The sequence below is a fragment of the Plectrocnemia conspersa genome, unplaced genomic scaffold, assembly GCF_051122295.1.
Source record: "Plectrocnemia conspersa isolate PC_06_02 unplaced genomic scaffold, ASM5112229v1 ptg000001l, whole genome shotgun sequence".
In the NCBI taxonomy this organism is placed as follows: Eukaryota; Metazoa; Arthropoda; class Insecta; order Trichoptera; family Polycentropodidae; genus Plectrocnemia; species Plectrocnemia conspersa.
In genome coordinates this window covers 17,394,802-17,416,571 of record NW_028277165.1, presented here as the reverse complement: position 1 = coordinate 17,416,571, position 21,770 = coordinate 17,394,802, and the positions used below count along the sequence as shown (strand labels likewise).

The 21,770-nt window shown below is 31.4% G+C and overlaps 2 protein-coding genes across 11 annotated transcripts in view; both read left to right on the top strand.

Moving 5' to 3' along the window:
• LOC148239015 (anosmin-1-like) overlaps nt 1-2,808 on the top strand; it is a 31,417-nt gene extending 28,609 nt beyond the window's left edge. For 3 of the 6 annotated variants that reach the window (XM_088199247.1, XM_088199167.1, XM_088199329.1), the window contains exons 4-9: nt 49-241; nt 1,201-1,528; nt 1,839-1,980; nt 2,048-2,198; nt 2,265-2,349; nt 2,413-2,808. In XM_088199247.1, coding sequence (XP_088055373.1) covers nt 49-241; nt 1,201-1,528; nt 1,839-1,980; nt 2,048-2,198; nt 2,265-2,349; nt 2,413-2,583 — 1,070 coding nt within the window. In that variant the 3' untranslated portion in view covers nt 2,584-2,808. Of the gene's footprint in view, nt 1-30; nt 242-1,200; nt 1,529-1,838; nt 1,981-2,047; nt 2,199-2,264; nt 2,350-2,412 lie in introns of all 6 variants that reach the window. The other 3 variants (XM_088198998.1, XM_088198939.1, XM_088199079.1) reach the window with 1 other exon arrangement.
• Nucleotides 2,809-7,140: 4,332 nt separating this feature from the next.
• CASK (peripheral plasma membrane protein CASK) overlaps nt 7,141-21,770 on the top strand; it is a 569,337-nt gene continuing 554,707 nt past the window's right edge. For 3 of the 5 annotated variants that reach the window (XM_088193269.1, XM_088193251.1, XM_088193278.1), the window contains exons 1-2: nt 7,730-8,055; nt 8,129-8,241. In XM_088193269.1, the coding sequence (XP_088049395.1) occupies nt 7,997-8,055; nt 8,129-8,241 (172 nt within the window). In that variant the 5' untranslated portion in view covers nt 7,730-7,996. Of the gene's footprint in view, nt 7,250-7,729; nt 8,056-8,128; nt 8,242-21,770 lie in introns of those variants that run through there. The other 2 variants (XM_088193285.1, XM_088193258.1) reach the window with 2 other exon arrangements.

Sequence of the window (21,770 nt, the reverse complement as noted above, 5' to 3'; positions counted from 1 at the left end):
ATGAAATTAGCATGCACTTTTAACTAAAAGTCATTGATTATGATTCAGGTTTGCCAACTATACCTCAAAATGTAGTCGTTGTGGAGAGACCCAGAGGACGGACTGTTAGAGTGCGCTGGACGCCGTCTACAAATTCAAACAATTCACCTATATTGTATGTAATTGAGGAGAGGCAATATATAGGGAAGCACTTTGCTGAGTCAAAGTTTGAAGAGTGGATGGCCAGAAAGCGATCGAAGCGGTACAAATCTTTTATTTTATACAATAGCTATAATACAAATGAATACTTTAAATATTTTATGAACAGAAATGCTACAAAATGATATAGTATTGATGGCGTTCATACAAGTCTTCCGGTGTATAGAAAGTGTATGGAGCGGTCTATAAAATATCATTTGGCTTAGTGTGCAGTTACTTAGTGAACTCATGTTTTATATCTAGTTACATGGCATCCAATTTTTTTAGACATCAATGCACGTTCTATTGTTTCTAAAGTTAGCTGCTGTGCTATCCATTTCCACACACTATAACTGCATAATATTATGGACGATGTGGTATGCCGATCTACGACTAATAATTAAAATCTGCTACAGAACTCTGTTTTAGAGCTCAAGTACAAAATCTGTACTTGAGCTCTAAAATACATGGACAATTGCCAGAGTGACAAACATGCTATACTAAATTATCATTCTTCGATAAATTTCAATGGATATCACTCCTTTATTATTCCATGGCATAGCATTATTCTACTTTAGAACAAGTGCATTTACTGTTTAAAGTTATTGTTGGGCTTTTGTAGTGCATGTCTGATTCATACGCTATCTGTCGGACATACTTATATACAGTGGTACCTTGGTATACGTTCGCTTTGAAATAAGTCCATCTTGGTATACGTCCTGTTTGGACGAGAAACATTTTGCTTGGACATTCGTTTGGAATACGACCCGCGTGTGTGCTAGAACTTGTGTGAGTCAAAAAGACTCATCGCGCATGCGCAACTTGTATGAGTTACAACACCGCATACGTCCTATTTGGTATAAGTCCAAGGATCTGGAACGAATTAAGGATGTATACCGAGGTATCACTGTACTTATATATGTAACACGGCTGCCAATTTACTTATTTATAGTTTAATGTTTTCATTTAATTTACAATTGTATATTAAAGTACATTTTAATTTTTCTGTTTCTTTATTTTTAGTAATAGCATTACATTGAAACATGTAAAACCTGGACGATGGTACCAATTTAGAGTTGCCGCTGTGAATGAAAATGGCACGAGAGGTTTCTCCAGTCCGTCGCAAGCATTCACTACATCTCACGGTCCGAGAATACCAGGACTGCCACAAAATCTAACAGTGGACACAATTCAATATTATAATAAAACGTTTAACGGTATTCTGAGATGGAAACCACCCTTGCAATCAGATCTGCCTATTCAAAAGTATAAGGTTTATTGGAGTCGGAGACTTAAAGAGGTCGATCAAGAGCAAAATTCGGTTTTGGTTAATAGTCAAACTGTTAATAAGGTAATTAAGTTGCATAAATGTTGCTATAAAAAGAAATATGTATATCACAAGCTGAAGTATTATTTGATTTTCAATGTCACTAGAACTCAACGCTTCTGATTTTTATTTATGAGTATATTGTTAGGAAAAGGGTTAATAAGGTGCATTATAAAAACAAAACGCAAGATCATAATAACAACGGAGGACATTTTAGGTACATATAAATATAACAATGAAGATATTCATATTTCTGTTTGTATCAATATTCATGCTTAATTCTATACATATATAATTGATAGAATAATGATTAATAATTTTAATGAATATTAAGGATCAAACATATTGTGAATTAAATGGATTGCAACCAAAGTCCTTATACTTCTTGCAAGTGCAAGCATTATCTCAATTTGGCACAACGCGGCTAAAAAGTGATAAGGCAGCCATTTTTTTGGATACCAAAAAGTTCTCTAATGGTATTTATTTGGCATAGTCAAACATGCACATCTATCTTTCAAAATCTAACAATTATATAAATTTCAGATACCATTCCACATTCAGATGGAAACAGTTCAAAAAGAAGCGCTGACCATAAGATAGAAAGCTTATCACTGAGAAAGATATATTGGAATAAAGAGCTATTTGCAAGAATATCTTGGAAACCTGTTATTTCAAGAACAAGTAACAATATTAGGTAATTAGATACTTTAAGTGAAATAACGTATCCGTGCTTTTTAACAGTAATTATAATATGTAAAAGATATTCGGTTCAATGGTGGACTGGACCATGCGATGGAGAAGATAAAGGATTCAAATTAGGAAAACAAATGGCAGTCACAACGGAGGTATGTATTATTTCAATTTATATATAGATCACTGGATTATTATTTAGTATTTAATCATTTCAGATAACCCGGTTAGATTTGTACGACTTAAATTTTGGATGTAAATATACAGTTTACGTTAACAAAATACCTGATGAGGACAAATCGTCTCATAAAGCAGTGATGACGTTCACAACAATGTCTTGTGAAGAGCTGAAAATGAAGACGAGGAACGACAAGATCAAATGTAATTGAACTGATTTATAATAAATAAATTTTATGTTGTTATCTGTTGTTTTATATTGTGTTATTTTAGTGTTAATATATGGAATATTGTAATTAGTATAAGCGTAAGAAATGGTTAAGATTATTGTATTATTTTCGGTTTGATTCGATATATCAATATTGTATATGTATGTATATGTGTGTTTTGAAATTTATTCACACCGTTTTTTGTAAAAATACATTCATTTAAATACATTTTGCGTTTTTGGTTATATTGTGAAACTAGAAAAAATGAATAACAGAAGATATATAGATAATTATTTACTAACGTGTCGCAAGGTTAATCAGTTCTGTGCTGTATATCATAGTGTGGCTAGAAAGTAGTACTTAAAAAATAAAATTATATGGAGATTTTTCGTAATTATTACTACCTACTTACTAGTATCAATGTATCCATAGAGGTAAAAGATATTATTGAAAATATTATAAAAATTACCAATGCAAAGATATTACCTGCGAGAGATTGTCCTAGTTCACTAAGGTTAACAATATTTTTTATTAATAATAATCGTATTGAAAATGTTTTAGTAACTGGTATTTGTAATTTGTAGTTTTATATATAATTTTATATAATATGCTTTAACTCAAATTTTATTTTATTGCCATTTACTTCACTGAATGTGTTGCAGAACATTCTCAATTTGCAGTTAATAATTTCAAAAATCCAATTTTGCTATTGGAATATTTAAGATTTAACTTTCAATATTAATAGTATTAATAAAAAAAAGAACAATAAATTTCTATCAAAATCTTTTAAATTTTTTTACAATAAAAATGAATATTAAAATAATGTGCCATCTAGCGGAAGAATAAATAACTTTTCTTTACTTTTTATTATTCTGTTAAATAAATAAAATTAAAACAAAATATGTAATAAAAATATACATATAATTTAAAAAATATTTAATTAGGTATTTTTGTAAATTTTAATGAGGCAACCCAAATTTGGTGGAGTTCACGAATAAGTAGCCCATATACATATGTACATACATACATATATGTATATAAAATAAATTATAATAAGATATGGGGTTAAATAATAAACACAATCGAAACTAAATTTTAATTTAACATAGTACGAATAAAAAATAGTAAAATCTAAAAAAAACTTGACATTCTTTTTTTAGGAAAAATAATAAAATACAGATCGGTGGATACTAAAACTACAATAAGAAGACACATAGAGCTCTGAATATAGGTCGGTGGATTCTTATATTATAACAATAAAACACATAAAACTAAATCCGCATATTAAAAAAAAACAATTACCAGCAAATGTTGTTCGTAAACGACAGATTTTTAAAAACGAATCTGAAATTTGTCACTTCATTCACAGTTTGTGCCGATAAAATTCCTAATTTAGTGATCGACAAACTCGCCATGGATTTATCATTACTAGATTATGTGCATAATAACCAATGTTGTTTTTTATATATATATATATTATATAATATATGTTTATTTTTATCTATATAAAATAGGGATAGGCAACAATTTCAGCCTCGTGGGTCACATTCCACTTTTAGTATCAGTCAGCGGCCCGCGTGTATAAGAAAAATATGAGCAATAATTGGCCTCGTAGCGCGAAAAGTTTTACTTTTAAGCGCGATATTTCTGGACATTTTTTAATAAGCTACAACTTTACTCAAATAAAGTATCGAGGCTATTTTTGCAATACAACGCGAATTTTGGTTGTGTACATATGCAAAATTGACATTTTACTTCGCAGAATATCTGCATAATTATCTTTCACTCAAATTGTTTTTTACTGAAAGGTTTTTGATATATTTTCGACGCATAAAGCGACTTATCAGTGCCAATACTCATTTTAAAAATATTTTACTCATAAACTTTTATTTTAATTCAATTGGTTTCAATATATACTGGGCCGCAAAGAAGCTGGGCCATTTTACTAATAGAGACTTTTCCTGCCCAGCCTAAACAATCCCTACAAATTCTTAATAAATTTACTTAAAATAGGTAAAACTGCGCCGTTTAAATTATTTGTAAAACTACCATTACATTTATATTTTAAAGGTTAATATGATATACTGCTGCGGGATTAAATCTTTGCTTGCATGCGGGCGTTCAACCTCCTAGGAGCGGCCCTGGTTGTAGGGCATGCGGCGAATCTACCCAATTTATTAATAGCACCGCACTGCTATGTACGTTTTCTATAGTATGTGTAGTTTATTTAATATTTTTTGTTTATTTTAAGCATATTATTTTCAGTAGTAAGGATTTATATACTTTTAGAAGTTTTGCGAAAAAAGTTGAATTTTCGCACTAGTGCCCAGGGCAGCCTTTCAATTTATTTATTTGTATTACATACACTAACCGAGAACGTTTTATTTATCTGTAGCGTGTTATTGCTAAGATATGCTTATAATATTAATGAAACTTGAAAACCAATAAACCCGATGATGAAGGAACAAATAAGATAAGAAAAATAAATATGTTTCGGTATAGACCACAATAATTTAATGTAATAAAAACAGTGAATTTATTTTTAATTTGAGCGGCACATTAAGTTTTGCAAAAAATATAACTATAACAATTAGAACGTTTACCACATTTGTCCATTTTGCAAGTGGAAATATTTCTTTTAAAATTAATTTCTCGGTTTTATTTGTTCTGCCAACCAGACATTTTTTTCCGATCAATATTATTTATAAACAAACTGAAACCTTAATTTTATAATTCCCATTTTTTTAGATATGTACATATGTGCTGATTTCAAAAATACAAAATTACGTTTTATTTATCTATAGAAAAAAATAAAATAAAATCATGAGACGTCGGACGCGAACAAACACAATATTTGAAACTAGTATTACTCGCCTACCAAGTGACAAGGAGAATACCGGAAAGTCCCGGATTGTGCAAAAACCGTTCTGTAATAAGGCATACGAGGCCAAGATATTAAGCTGTCATCAGTTAACTAGCTGTCAAACTATACCTCCTGCTAGGGATTATCGTAATTTATATTGGTTCGCAACTGTTGAATTTGAGCCGTGTTCAAATTCAACAGTTGCGAAACGTTCATTTACTCTTCAAGTAACACGTGATAAGCTATTTTATTATCAGTGGTTTTCAATTCGTGGGTTGCATAAGATTACAATTATATTCATAACACTTGCTTTAATCTACTTTTTAATACTTATAGTTTAAACAAATACTTACAAAGAAAAATACTATTTTTTAACGCAAAATAAATAAAAAAAGTACCACAGAACAGTGAACACCCCATGATTAACTCTTTGCAACGAATCAAATACTCAAAAGGAGGATTGCTTAAATTTACAGAAAGATTTACTTTACATAAATGGTTTAAATGTTCTTACCAACGTTTGTTCGCTGCCGCTAGCTCACATTTAACCAGTTTAAATTTTATAACTTATTAATGTAGAAAAACGTTGATGGTCGCTTTTGTAGCCGTTAGGACAAGCTCAGCAGAGTTTATATTTTTATTTTATTTATATTTTCAAAATACATTTTTTCAACTTAAAATAAGACAAAGTAAAAAAAAGCAAATTTTACTATTTTAATTTAGATTGAAAAAAATTATATAATAATTTAACGTATGTTACTAAGAACAGAAAATGTACGTAGCTTTAAATTTGAAAAGTATCTATATTACTTTTCGTCAACTAATCCAAAAAAAACAGTTTTTTTTTTATTTATATTGAGTTTCAAAGTATTTAGCTTCATTATGAATATTTCTTACGCTAAAATAAAACAAGGTAGAATAAAATAAATTTAATGATTTTAATTTTGATCTAATGCGAATCACAGATTGAAAAGCATCGATAATTTTAACATATGTATATAAGTCGAAATAATTTTATTCAAAAAGTAATTTAAAAGACCAGTATCAAAATTGCTTCTAAAGTAGTCCATAGCTTATACTTTTTTAATAAAAACACATTGAAAAATAATAAAAATATTATGTATGTTATTTGATTTAATGTATAAAAAAATTTTTTTCTGGTAATCTAAAAAAAATAATACAAATAGTTTGAAATCTTGGTATGGGGTTTCCATCTATAAAACTGTATAAAGTATAAAAACAGTGTAAAATATATTTTTTTGCTCATTCTATTTATCACATATTGTGCGTGTGTCGGGGAATTCCGTAAAGAGCTTTAGTGTGCAATCGGTAAGAAAAAGTTGCGTAGCACTGGAATAACTGATGAGATTTTAGCAATGATAGCATTTCCTATAATTTTGGAAGGCTTGGAAAGCTCCGGCTTACAACGGTCTTAAAATTGGCCTGTGTGATTCGTTTATTTGTATTTTCGCTACGATCTCATTCTGAGATTGTCAGATTTTAGCGAGAAAAGAGTCCAGAAAGGAGAATCCCATCCGGGAAGCTGCGTATCCGGGTCAATTCGAATCGAATCTGGAATCGTGTAGGACGGAGGGCGAAGGACGGAGGCGCCTCGCGGCGCGCACGCCACTGCGCAAGGGCGGTTCGCCCCTCTCGCCCCCTCGTACTCCGCGCCCCTCGCCCCGCTACGCCCCCGAGTGTCGGCCGCGAGTCGCCACTCGCCAGACGCACGTCAAGCGCCTAATCCTCGTTCGCTCTCGTGCTCGCGCTCGCACCCGCGCCAGCGCCAGCGCCTCGATCGGAGCGGTAGCGCCATCGCCTCTAAATCGCCTTGTTTATATTTACATCCCATAGTTCACAAACCATCGATTTCGCGGTGACTGACGTTCGCGTCGATAAGCGAATAAGTGTTACATTGGAACACCACGTGCCGCGTTTTTCGATATAAAATATTGTGTTGTGTATTTTTTATTTGCAATATAAAAATAAATTTATTTATCGAACAAAATAACATATTGAACGTGTGTAGAATGCATGTTAAAAATGGCGCCGTTGCACATAGTGACGATAAGAAATGCATGTCATGTTTTCGCGGTCCTAACGTCAAAATATAGCGGACATGCTATATTTACGTTTCTAAATATTCGTATTTGAATTATTTAACTCTAAATATAGTATTTGTTCGTTTGTTATTATTGTATTTAAATGTTTTACATGCCGGAAAAATCGCGCGTTAAGGCCAACGTTTCGTACGTCAACCGAAATGTCACTTTTGACGTTTCTCGCAGTCGCGAGAGCGCTGTCGCGTTCGTCGCGTTCGTCGCGTTCGCCGGTGGTTTGATCGAATCTGACGCTCGGATCTAGTTCGGTCGCGTCAGATCTTCGCTTAAATTGTGTTTGTTTTGTGCAGTGAACGTCCGTTCGTACGTGGGCGTAACCTAACCTCAATGTGCGTCGGCGCCGTCCGACAGATAAGTGTTTTCGTTCGATGTTTTCGTTTATGAAAAGTGATCTCGTCGCGTGAACCGGCCGAGCTTGCGAATATTGGCAAACATGGCCGATGACGAAGTGCTGTTCGACGACGTGTACGAGCTGTGCGAAATTATCGGCAAGTGAGTGACGTCCGCGACACCGCTGACAGTGCGCTTTCCGAAGATGTGATATTAAATCCGATTTTTGTCGCAGGGGACCGTTCAGCTTGGTCAGGAGATGTATCCATCGCCAGACTCAGCAGCAGTTCGCTGTGAAAATCGTCGATGTGGCCAAATTTACGGCCAGCCCAGGCTTGAGCACTTCCGGTGAGCACTAGATAGTGTAATATTTAACGCACCTAGCATTTTAAATGACGATTATGCGATTGCGTGTCGACCGGTGCCAATTAAATCGATTTATACCATGCGACAAATGCAATTTTAAGGTCGTTGCACTGAATTGCTATTAAATATCTATAGAAAAAAACACATAAGTCGTAGTGCTTGTTTCAATCGACGATTCTAATGAACTCTCATTTATGACCTGCCTTTATGATTCGCGCCGCAGTGTCCTATAAATAGGCAATTGATGTTAACTGACAGCATTATGTTGGATTTCTATTGTTTAACTTCTATTCTCATTTTCGTATTCATTAAACCTTCCTAAAAATATAATCGTTTAGTAAATAAGTATATACTGACTGGAATCGTCGTTTTTTATTTATGATTCGCGTATCGTTTGATTAATTATTTAATAATTTTATAACTGACGTAGTTAAATAGTAAAAAAATTAAACTGGAAATTTTTGTTTAGAGGACAAATTATAACGTTTAAGATATCGCAAAAGTTTGTTAAGAGCCGAATTAGATGAGCTACTGTATAATTAATGTTACTAAAACACCATTTTTAAGACGCTAAAATTTTTTTTTCATTTATTTTTTGTGTTTTTCATATGAGAAAAACGCAATAAAGACACTAGAATAAATATTTATTATTAAATTGCATATCAGATTTAAGTTAATGTCAACTGAGAATGGAGTCGCAAATATACCAAATACAGCTGTTTTAGTAATTTTATTTAAATGGTCAATAAACGCCACTGTTTCACCTTTGAGAAGCATGTTTAGTTTGGTTGAATGAACAAGGATATCTTAATGATTTAACCACCCTTATTGTATAAAAGTACACGATGACTTCATAGCTAGTTTAGAAGTATTCAAAGACACGCGTAATTAACTGTTATTTAATTATTGCGTTAGTGATTTTTCGAAAAAAATGTTTTTGAGACGGTACGATTTTTCAGATCTAATATTTTTGCCTAAGACCCACTTCATGAAATTCATAAGAAACAAATTGTCTTTAAAAATTAAAACTTAAATATTTTTTGCATATCAAATATAGTCTCCAATCTATTTTTCATTTGGTAGAAATATATCTTGCTTTTTATTTTATTACTTATATTTTGAAATAATGTAAAAATCCATGCTAAAAATATATTTTTATCCATAATGAGACACGGATTGCGAGTCAGACCGGCGGCTCTGAAAAGTGTAGATACCACATAAAACTCTTTTTTCAGATCTGTATTTACTGGTGACAAAAAATTAAAATTATCTAAATCCTCTGCTGAAGTTATGTTTGTTAGATGGGTTAATGGAATTGTACATTATGAACTCACGAAACCTGTAAAATCAATCAATGATTTATAGAAGTATAAATATTTTAAAATCAAACATCCATGATTTTTTAATAATAAGAGTGTCATTTTACTTCAAGGTAAAGAACTATATAATGCTGCCAATAATACATTTTTTCCGCCTGGTATCGGCACTTCTCACTATTGTTTCAATGCTATATTTTTTGTAAGAAAAAACTACCAATAAGTTAAGAGCTACAACTTTTGGGAGACACAAACACCTAATAGTTTGCTCGTTGAACTAATAATATCGATAGGTCAATTGGTGTATATAGATTTTTTGTGTGTGTAAAAAGATGACGATCATGCGGGCTACTTAAAATATTTGATATGCAAAGAATGATATTTATTTATCATTTATAACGTACGAAAAAATATGTAGCAAATATCAATCATTTTTTGCCAAAGAAAATTATAATCATCGACCATTTTTTAGTCACGTCTTAAAGCGTTCCAAGATCTTGAATTGCCTTGAAATAATATTAAAAAAATATTATTATATTTTGATTAAGCAAACCGTAATGTTTGTTTTGATGTTACAAATAGTTACCAAATCATATTAACGGAAAATATTAACTTTAATCACAAGCTAACATTAGTAATATATTTGAGTTTCGTATATTCAGACTACTAATAACTTGATAAAACATAACTATTACGATTGTATCTATGCATAAGTTTTGACGCTAATAGTTTTATCTCACAGAACATGAATACAGTCTATATTTTTTATTATTGTATTATTATTCAAAACCCTTGAAAGTATTTGTATGACCTTGAAATAATATTATATTAATTTGTAAAAAATGTAATTTGTTTCGAGTTGATTCACACAAACCACAATAGGTTAAAATATAATCAATTATTGTTTGTTTACATTTTTTATCTTATCATACTTGAGGAATATCGAACTTAATCACAAGTTACTATAGTAAAATATTTGAGTTTTTCAATTAAATTATTAATATTTTACGTATTTATATGACTCCAATATTTTTTTCCAATTTAAGTATCAAATCTATGTTTTAAAAATTATATTTTATATAACACATTTTCATAATATTGTATTTAATCGTAGAACCCTTGATTTTTTTAATAGCCCTGTAATATAATAATATTATGTTAAAGGAAAATATCGATCTTAAACTCAAAGTATTATTTAAGTTTGTTACAGTAAAATAATTACGATTTTATTTATGCAAACTATGTATTTTTAGTATATTCATTAACTATTATATTGTGTAAAGGACACTCTCTTTTTAATATTGTATGTATATATACATATATATATTCAACTTTGGCTTAGTCGGTATATATTATGCTATATTTTAGATGACTATGAAAAAAGTAACTGTGATATTAGAAATCAGTGAGCCGCTGTATTATTAAAATTTTAATCTTGGGTTTTTAATCGACTGATGAACCAAAAGCTGGATGAATTGAGTTAATAACCGATTTAGAACCATATTAAATTTAATATAGGAGGCAAACAGGTATTTGATTCAAAATTAAATGTTTTGAACTTACTTATCCCTCAAAAATTGCCAGCTGCTTACTTACAAGACAAAAATACAAATATTTTTTGCATTGACTAATAATTGAAGTTGGAAAAATAATAGTGGCTCACAGATTGACGCGAAAAAACATGTTGCCAGCATTAATAAATCTAATTAAGCGGTTACAAAGCTGAAATCCACCAAAAAGGTAATGCTTTATGTTTGGTGCGATATAAAGAGTATCGTGTTTTATGAGTCTTTGAAAATCATCAACACAATTACAGTAAAGATAATAAAATTAAACACCTCTCTTTAATTGGACAGAGCAGAGCGAAAGAAATGATGTTGTCTTTTACCACAATATATACATTTGTAAACGTGTAGTGATGATGCTACAGCGAAAATAAAAATAAATTTAGTAGTCATTGACATATATATGACTTTCTTTATTTAATAAAGTAATTCTATTTTTTTTAATTATAAAAAGAAATATTTTAAAAGACGATTGAAAAACAGATTGAAAGGGTATTTTTATCTTTTAAATACAATAGATTTTTTCTCCATTTTTGACTAGACAAATTTATTTAATTTTAAAGCTGTAGTTTAATCATTTTGTATTGTCTTGTATTCAATGAAATGTAAAGGTGTTTACTTATTTTATTTTATTTTTTTATAAAATAAGATGTTAATGTCTCATATATTTTTTTATACATTTTTTTCCTGTACTAAAGTAATTTTGGATAATAAAAAATACACGCGTAACAGATCAAATGTCAAAACACATTTAAGGCAATGACATATTAACTGTGTAGCTCAACCCATATTTTGCTCTAATACATAGAAAAGTTTAGTTAACATGTTTCTTGCTTACTATCGTAGTTCTATATCTTCTAACTGTTTTCGAGCAATGCGAGTGAGTCCCTTGAAAGAGCACACGAAACTTAGTTTAGTAAATATAACTCATTTCCGACAACAATGGCAGTTAACATGTCTCATGTAATAATAAAAGTCAAAACATCACTTTATTCAGATTTTGCAAATGGAATTAATAAACTCGCAAAAAGGCGTGACGATCATAACAACTGATGCAAAAAATATATTTATTTGAATAAAATTTTTTGAAAGACAATAATACGTCAAAACTTTTGCACAAATTCAATAATAAATAATATACTTTCTTATCGATTTTTTTAAAAAAAGTTCCATTTCCTTGATACTATTTTCCAATATACATTTAGTTTCACAATTGATTCGCATTAAACATGTCTACAAGTTGAAGTTTTCGTAGCACTATAAATTCGCTTTTTTACTTCGTACCTCTGATTTATTGAGTTCGTGATCGTATGCTTGGAAAATTGGATGCCTTAGTCCAACTGGTCATATTGGAAATAAATAATAAAAAACGGGTCGCGCTTTCATAATGGAAGCGTATTTCACGTTGAATTTTGTGTTATGGTTATTTTTGATATACACAATAAGGTGAAAGGTGAAGGTTAGTCGCCAGCTCGCTGGCGTGAGTCGAGAAATTTTCGTCTGGACGCTTTAGAGCTTTCAGAAACGAACAATGCTCCAGATTCCACTCCGAGTGCATTAAATATGACAGTAATGAACGTTTCAATTATGTTTAGACCTTATTGTTCTGACGTGTGGTGACATTGCAGAATTTACGAGGCGAGATGTTAAGGTCGACGTGAAAAGGATGAAAAAAAAACTGGTTGAAGCATTATGAATAATATAACGCTGCGGAAAGTTCACGAAGCGTGAAGTAAAGAAATTATATCCTCGGAAGGATTAGAGATTAGACTAAAGTTGAACGATGAATTTCTTGATACGTGCAATCTAGATAAGTGAAGTCAAGTGAGGAATAGAAGCGTTTCATTATGTAATACTATTGATGTATAATAGTTGAGAATAATTCTATCGGTTTTGTTTACTAAGTACATTTTGCTTCTACGAATTTACAAAATATAGTATCAAAGCCTAAATTACGACAGGATTTATCCTTCATTTCATTGCCCCCATAAGACCGTTTAAAATAATTAGTAGGTCGAAGCAATTAGCTCTACCTTTTAATGACTCAGATGCATTAAATTCGCTTAATTGAAATAGGCTCTAATTCCATGATAGAAAGCAATATTTTGGTTAAACGATCTTTAATCAATGAAATAATGCTGCTCAATAAATCAATCGTTATCTATTTTGTCGTTTGAAGGGTTTCTACCGTATAACCACTGTTAAGGATTTCAAGTAAATTCATATTGATTAATCGCTTGGGTACCGTACCATTTGCGATGGATTTGCATTTATAGTATTCCATAGACATTTACGTATAAATAGAGTTGTTGTTGCTTGCAGTTAGGGTCGAGTATTTTCCTAAAAAATACACATAAAGTCGATTCTATATATATATACATACATATATAATAGTCCAATGACTTCAACTCACGCATTTTCTTAACAAATTTCTAATATTCAGATCGGTATTAGGAAAATATAGTTACTATCGTGCAGTAAGTAGTATTATTACATATATTATGATTTCTTCCTTCTATTTTTTTGGATCTTTGTTTTGACAATATATTAAAAAGTTTTTAGCGGTGGGACAGAATCAATTAAAAAAAGCGATCAAATTGAAATATTTAAACTGAATATTTTCAAAAATAGATATAATTTTTATATTTCACTCTAATCGATCTATGGTAGCAAATACATAAAATCAAAATTTAATTTTGTGGTAGTATTCAAGATTAGTACCAAAATCACTGCTGCTTTTAAGATGATATTTTTTTTAAACCAGGGTGTATTTTTCATGCAGATTAATTCATTTGGAAAACTTTGTAAATATGACATTTTCAATTTTTTTGCTAGCTTATCAAAACTCACTTGGTAAGTATTTGCTTTTAATTTTATAGCAAATACTTTAATTTTTTATCCTTTATATAAATTCTATCTATTCTATTTATCAGCTATCTATTAAAGTATATTAACTCAAAGTAGTTACCATTTGTGTAAGTTTTATTTCTTTAATAAATAATTTATTGTATTTTTGTATTATCAATATTGTGAGGATTTTAGGTTTGATAAAGTGAAAGCAATTCAAGCTAGTTTAATTTTAAATCACAAAATTACATTAAAATATTGTATAATATAATATAAAAAAGAAACATGAAATTAACATTAATAAAATACGCCACTGAGGATACAATTTGTGGAGCACGTTATCTGGGCACGCAGAACCTCGGAGACTGTTGTCGTCGGGCCTGTTCTTTTTTCGTCGTCCTCAGGAGAATGAGGTATCGTAGACGGGTTTCTTAGAAGTACTGAGAAACTAAGGGGCGTGACTTCGCAGCCAGAAATATATGTTGGTAACGATTTTTATTTGTATTGAATACATTGCAACAAATTATTATGGTCGAGTATTGCTTTTTTCCGAGCTCTGGTGGAGAAGCTGACGGAGGGATGATGTCCAGGGGATGGTCCTCTTAGGTCTCGTAGTCTGGTGAAATTACTCTCTCTGTGGCACGTTCCTCTTGCTATCTGCTGATGTCCCTCGATGTCTGTTCCTCTCTGGATCTTCGTTCCTTGGAGACAGGTCTTAAGTATCATAAGCTTGGAAAACTCTCTGACGAATCATAACAATGCATCGACCATTCAACCAATTGTTGCACTTGTTTGTTCGACCAACGAAATATATCCACGCCTCTGGAGAGTGAAATTTGCTTGATGGACATATTCAAAGGTCGAACTATGCAACAGACTAAACGTTAACGGTTTTTTTCGTCTGATGGTGCATTGTTTCCACAACAATTTTTTTTTTTCCATCGGAGGGTAATTACGACGTGTTGTTTACTTGCTCCCTGGACATTACGAAGGCTATTGTGGCGGTTCGTTTAGTTACAGTCTTTTGTCATGTTCATCCTTATAATTGTCGTGGTTACGGCGATTTAGTTCGAGAGTTTAAAGAGGAACCCCTACAAATAATACAATGATTTATATATTCTTAGAAAGTGTTTAATCTTATTTTTCTTAAAAACCAGTTTTAAAGTGAAGAAATATTGAAAAGTAGTTTAGTTAAAAAAAACGTCATTTTATTTGGCGGACGATCGTTCAAATATTATTGTCAAAATTCAACGTACTTAGAAAATGCTTAATATTTTTATTTACATGTCTTAAAATTTGATAGGAACGATTTTAAGTTTTCACAGATAGCATAAGGCAACTTTTCCGCGTCATAGGTAATTTCTTATTAAGTTCATTTAAATTTTGTGCTGTATTAAAAAAATTGATTATTTAATTTTTTATAAATAATTTTATTAATCAATAACTACTTTTATTAAACATTAAATTGACATATTGGGAGATATTTATTTAAATAAATTATTATGAAAAACAGAGTATCAAAGCTATGTTTCTACGACCATTAGGCTACCTTCTGAAATTTTAATAACCCAACATGCCGCCCAAACCGTTTTTAATTTAAAAACCTGTCCTTTATTTATTAATTTAATAATCGTCGATCGAAAGGTCTCCATTATATCCGCGTCAAAAACCCTTTTAACGCCACAAAACCTGATGGATTTAAGCGAACGCGCCCTTAAAATCAGGGACAACGATTAGAGAGAGAGCATCACTCCACGTGTCACGCGGTTGTACTTCAATTAATTAGTCTTTCGCCACACGTAAAGGTCAAACGTCATTTGTGAAGGCATATGACGTCGTGAACGTTTAACTTACGGGCCTAATCGACTACGACGTTGAGAAATAGTTAACAACTAACAATTTTGGAATTCAATGAGACTAAGCTAAAAACAAAAAAAATGCGTAAACATTTTACTTATCTACTTATTAATATATGTTAGCAGCAAACTTAAAATAAATAATGTTATGAGTAAAATCTGACAAAAAGTATACAAATTAACATTGAATTTTAGCTATGGAGGAAAACACTTACATCCAATTATTTAGTCATTTGAAAAGCGTCCATGTAATCGATTTTTTTGAATCGATACCATATTAGTCAACTTGCGATTATTATTAGACAAGAAATCTAAAAATATTATAAATGAAAAATTAACAAATTTAATGAGAAAAACTAAAGTGTAGTTATTCTAAAATAATTTCCAAAAATAAATGGTTGAAAAAAACGTTGAATCTGTTAATAAACAACTCATGCTTTGGCCTTCAATAGTCGAATTTCACTGTTTTATTTATCATGTGTTTGTGTCATCTTAATAGGCGTCAATTTTCAGAATTATTCAGGGCTTCTAATGTACCGCTGCATAAGAAAGGATGCCAGATGTTTATAAATATGCATGCGTTCTTAGAGGCTTTTAATAAAGGTCGGAAGTATTATATATGAATGACTAAAAAATGTTCTCGCTTTTCTAAATTACTTTATTCGACTTTATATTTGCGTTTTCTAAAAACTACAATAATAATTAAAAGAAACCACTCCACGTGTGAATCGACAGATTGCGAAAATGTATGGGGGCTTTCCACCGAAAACAATAACAAAGATGGCTGATTCCACTTTATATGTTTTATTAAATGATACGTGTTTTAATATTATTTTTATATACTTAAATACTGGCAAAATATTATTGCAAAAATAAAAACAGTTAATATATAAAATTCAAGTAATCGTTTGGCTTTGCGCTTAGAATTGATTAAACCTTCCATTTAAGTTTGGTAATTAGAGCGACAAGGGATATTGTAGGTATGGAATTAAAATAATCGCACAGCGTTAGTAATAATTACTCATATCAAATATAATTTTATAATTTTAATATTGTTGTCTAAATTATTTAATATTGATATTTTTCATCCCTTTCGAGCGAAAAGGAATCGAATAAAAATTCATTGCATGTTTTTTTAATTAAAAGATTTTTCGTGCTTTTCCAGCACCGTTTGTTTACACGCATGCAAAGCTATATGGAAAAAGCAAAATGAAACCAGCATAACTGCTCCTCTTTGATGTCTTATCTGTTCCAACGGAATTATTTCGTGCTCACATTCCTGAACTGAGCAAACACGGATAACGTTTTGAGTAATGTGCACGTATATTCAAGTAATTTCAAGAATCCCCATGTAAGTATATTATGCGTAATGGTTATTATCTGGGTTGTCGATGCATAGGATGCTTATTGACTGCACAACCATTTAACTGATATATCATATAGAGACTGACAGAACATTCAAGTCGGTCAGTTTAAAACATGCAGTTTTACAATATGTTTGGTAACAAAATCGAAAATAAACAGAGCCTTTAAAACTTCAGACTTATAGTTCAGAAAGTCAATACTAATAAATTCCCAACAATATTTTTTTATGCATATATATGTACATATGCTCTAACAAATTCCAATGAGCTAATGCGAGGCCTCGTTTTATAATATGATTTTTATCCAGTCTCGTGTTCTGTGAGTGACACTCGTCTCCCAATCGTAAGCCGATCGTTGTCCTTGAGCCTTTAAGATTATCATTATGGAGCAAATTTTGCAGAGAAGCTTGTTGAACTGACGCATAAATTTGACCTTGTAATCCGAGACAATGCTGTATATACATAATTTCACTGCTATATATTGTGTGGCTTATCAAATTTAAATTTTAACAATCAGTCCTGTTATGGCCGTTGGTGCATGTGTTGGTGCACATTTAAATTTCGTATTCTGATGTATTGAAAAAATTGCGTCCCAAAATTTACGATGGCAGAATTTTTAATAAGTTAACAATTTATACAAAACTGCACGTTGTATGAATTTAAATAAAAAATAGCAACTACAGCCATTAAATACATTTGTAAAGTGGTACGCGATTCATTACATAGACGATTAATGGTGAGACGTTTTCTCCAAGTGGTCGTGAAGCTGGCGCAAGGATGATGTCCCTGGATGATCCTCAGATTTCTTGTAGCTGTCTATAGCGAGTGTCGGGAGGCAGTTCCTCTTGCTGCGATGATCGTTTGGGAGTGTCAAGTCGTCTCTTCGCGTCTATCGGTGGCGGGGTGAATCTGCTTGTTGAGTGGCTGTTGGTGACTTGTGACTGACTGCCTGACTCAGAGTTCAAGCTTATGTATCCAAGGCTACAAGGCTTGCTGCTTAATCGCAATTATGCAGCGATCATCCAGCCAATCGCTGCAGTCGCTTTGTAGAATGGCGAAATAGGTCTACGACTTTAGAAAGCGACGTTCGCACGTCCAAAGTCGTATTGAATTTTCGGGAATGTCACGAATGCGGTGATTTATGATATGCGTGACCGTTTCGCCACAAACGAATTCACTCAATGACAGAGAATATTTACTGTAAATTCGTGCTATTTATAGAATTGTAACGAAGTCTGCGTGGTTCACCATTCTTTACACTACTGTGTTATTTCTCTCAATTGTTGATGAATGATCATTTTTAGTCACAGTCATTAATGCGAGTTTAGGGTTTGAGACAAAGACCTTTTCAGACGTGGTCATTTGTGTGTGGTAGCTACAAATCCATTTATAAAATAAAGTTGAATCATATGTATCATATGTTGCATTAGTAGTTTGTCTGAATTAAACATATATTAAACATTTTATAATGGTTTAATGAAGCATAATAGTCTTTACTCATAATTTTTCTGATTTCAATATTAAAAAATATGATAAATTATTTAAGCCAAATATTTTGTTTACACACGTTAAAACGAAAACACGTACAATATACGATATTATTTACAGCAGGTCTGTTTCTAGGTTCATATACATATATTATTTAGTTCGGTTTTAGCCGAAATTGGAACAGGAATTTTTGGTCCATTTTAAATACGTCTAATCTAAAAATATATGAATTATGTATATGAAACCCAGTTTTTGTCCTCATCGTTTAACTTGGCAAACTTATTATTGTCTTAAAATCTCGACATCGCCAAAGTTTTAATGTAAGAACGATTCCGTAACATTTTAAACAAGAATCGATTTTTACCTGATAAGCTTCACTGCTGCGTGGAGCACTTAGAGGATTAGTACACAAACCCGGTGCCTAGAATATTATACATAAAGTACACATTTTAATCAGCTTATTGAATAAACTCCTTTCCTGAATCGAGATTGAAGATTTAATTACCATTTTTATACATATCTATATTTTTTATAAATTAAAAAGTCACATTATCTAAGATCATCGAGTCGAACTCGAAATTAATTAAGAAAGTTTACTATTGTCTGTCCGTCGCATTCAATTTAATTTTTATATTCCATCAACGATGTATAATTTTATTATCTAAAAAAATGTTTTAAACACGCAAATTTTACATATAACAATTTGCATAATTGAAACTTGTAATAAGGACGTTAATGTGTTATTTATGCTAAAGTCCTGAGGGAAAGCCTTGATACTGTTTTCTAAAATTCGCTTAATTACAATTTACAGTCACTCGGAGCTTATGGTACATGATATATAAATTTATAGCAATGTTTTTACCATTGTTGAATTCCGAATAAAATATGGTTAAAATATTGGTATTAATTAAGTATTTCGGTGAAATTTATGTACAATACCATAAAGCAATATCTTATCGGGGATTTTAAAAGTCCGAATGTAAATTCATAAAACCGCTACGGTGTTTTATTTAAATTAGATTAACAATAATTTATGTTAGTTAACATTTGACTGCTCTAAAAAAAGTGTTATTTTATGGTCGGTGTGGTTTATTTTCTCAGAAATATACACTTAAAATAATATTTTTTAAAACACTTAATTTCTCATTTTTAAAATCGTTGTCTAATAAATTATAATTATTAAATTAATGATGTATCAGATTAAATTAATGCTTTTGGATTATGATTTTATGTCAAGTTGAACGATTTTCGAAAAAGTCAATATTTGTGACATTTATATTTCATTTTTTTTTATAAAATGTTTATATTTACATATGCAGATATACAAAACTATGTTATTAAAAAAGATTTTTTGTTGATTCATACAAAAAAGTATTTAAAAATAAGGTTTCAATAATACTATATAATTTATTGTCAATATTTATGGCAAAATACAAAATACTTTGATTTCGTCCTTACTTACTTAATTTATCTTCCTTAATGTTCCAACATGGGCTCTCTACTCTTCACGTTATTTATTATGCCATACATATGGCAGTTATAAATATAAGTTTTCTTCTGTATGCAGATGATTTAAAACTGTTTAAATGCATTCGATCTGTTGTGGACTCCTCTCTATAGAGTTATTTTAGTTGTTAGTGTTTTCTATGACACTTTAGCTCGCAGTATTCTTGAATCGGAATCTATAATCTGGAGTTCCCGAATATCCCAATATTACCTCTTGATTGAAAAAGTACAGAAAAGGGTCTTGAGATACATTTATATTTGATTATTTTTCGTTCTTGTATCTCAGCGCTTTTTTTTAGGAGCGTTGGAATACGATTAATTGAGTTCTCGCAGAAAGTTGTATGTCGCTTAACACTTCTTCAAACTGATGAAAGGTTTTTTTGACAATTCCGAAACGTCTTCGAGAATCATAATCGCGTCCTATGTGAACGTAAAGAGAAAGGACGTTCGCACTAGCTCTGACATTACGCTGGCATTGTTCATTGGTATATTTAATGTCAGCTACGAGAAGCTGGTCCGTTTCGTATCATTTAATTTTACGATTTTATTTACTAAGTAATATATTTTATCTTCCTTGTGTTATATTATCCTAATAATACTATGTATTTTTTGACCATCATGACGCTTTGGGGTAACTTGTTATGCCTGCACTACACTCTCTGGAAGTTGTCCGAACCAAAGTTACAACTGAAGTCGACCACACTTTCGCAAATTTCATATGCCGTCCGAACGGCGGCCGTGAATGACGTCTGGACCGCGGCTTATGTCACGTACAACCCGCATATTTGCGCGCGATCGAAAAATGTGCCAAATAATCGCAATTTTTAAATTGTCATGTTATTAAAATTATGCTACTAATAATTGTAAAAGTTAGTGTGGGCACTCACCAATACAATATCAGTGAAAACTTTTCGGTCGTAAATATTCAATTTACGCAAAAACTTTGTCAGCTTTTGCAAAATAACACTAGGCATAAAAATGATACTTCAGAATACGAACACCACATCTGTGACTGTCCTAGAATTTGTCGCCATCGATTCTAAATAAGAATTCGTTATGGTGTGACATTTATATAAACCGATCTAGGAAAATACATAAGGATATTCGAAACAATTTTTTTTTAACAAAATCAAGTACCACTAATTCTTTTTTAATTATTTAATTTTATATGAAAAAAAATCTGTTAGAAGAATATACTATCAAAAATATAATTAATCCCTTTTGGTGCCCTAAAATATTCAAAGATGTCAGTAAGAGTCTGTTAAAGTCCCCGATAAGCATGTAGTATTATAACTTGACCACGTGACCACGATGCAGCGCTCGACATGCGTGTTAACTATAGGACGCTGAAATCGAAGCGAGTTCAGTTTGCGAAAAACCATATCATTATCTCTCTCACTGTCGTCACTTAATACGCGAGAGAGCAAAAAAGGAAGTATCTCACCGCTCGCGATCGAAAGAGCAGCTCCGACTTCGGTTCCTTTGACTCGGAAAATAAGCCGACAATGTTCGGAAGCGCTCGAAGCTGGCCAAGTCGACTGAATTACCCCCACTTTACCTCCACAGACA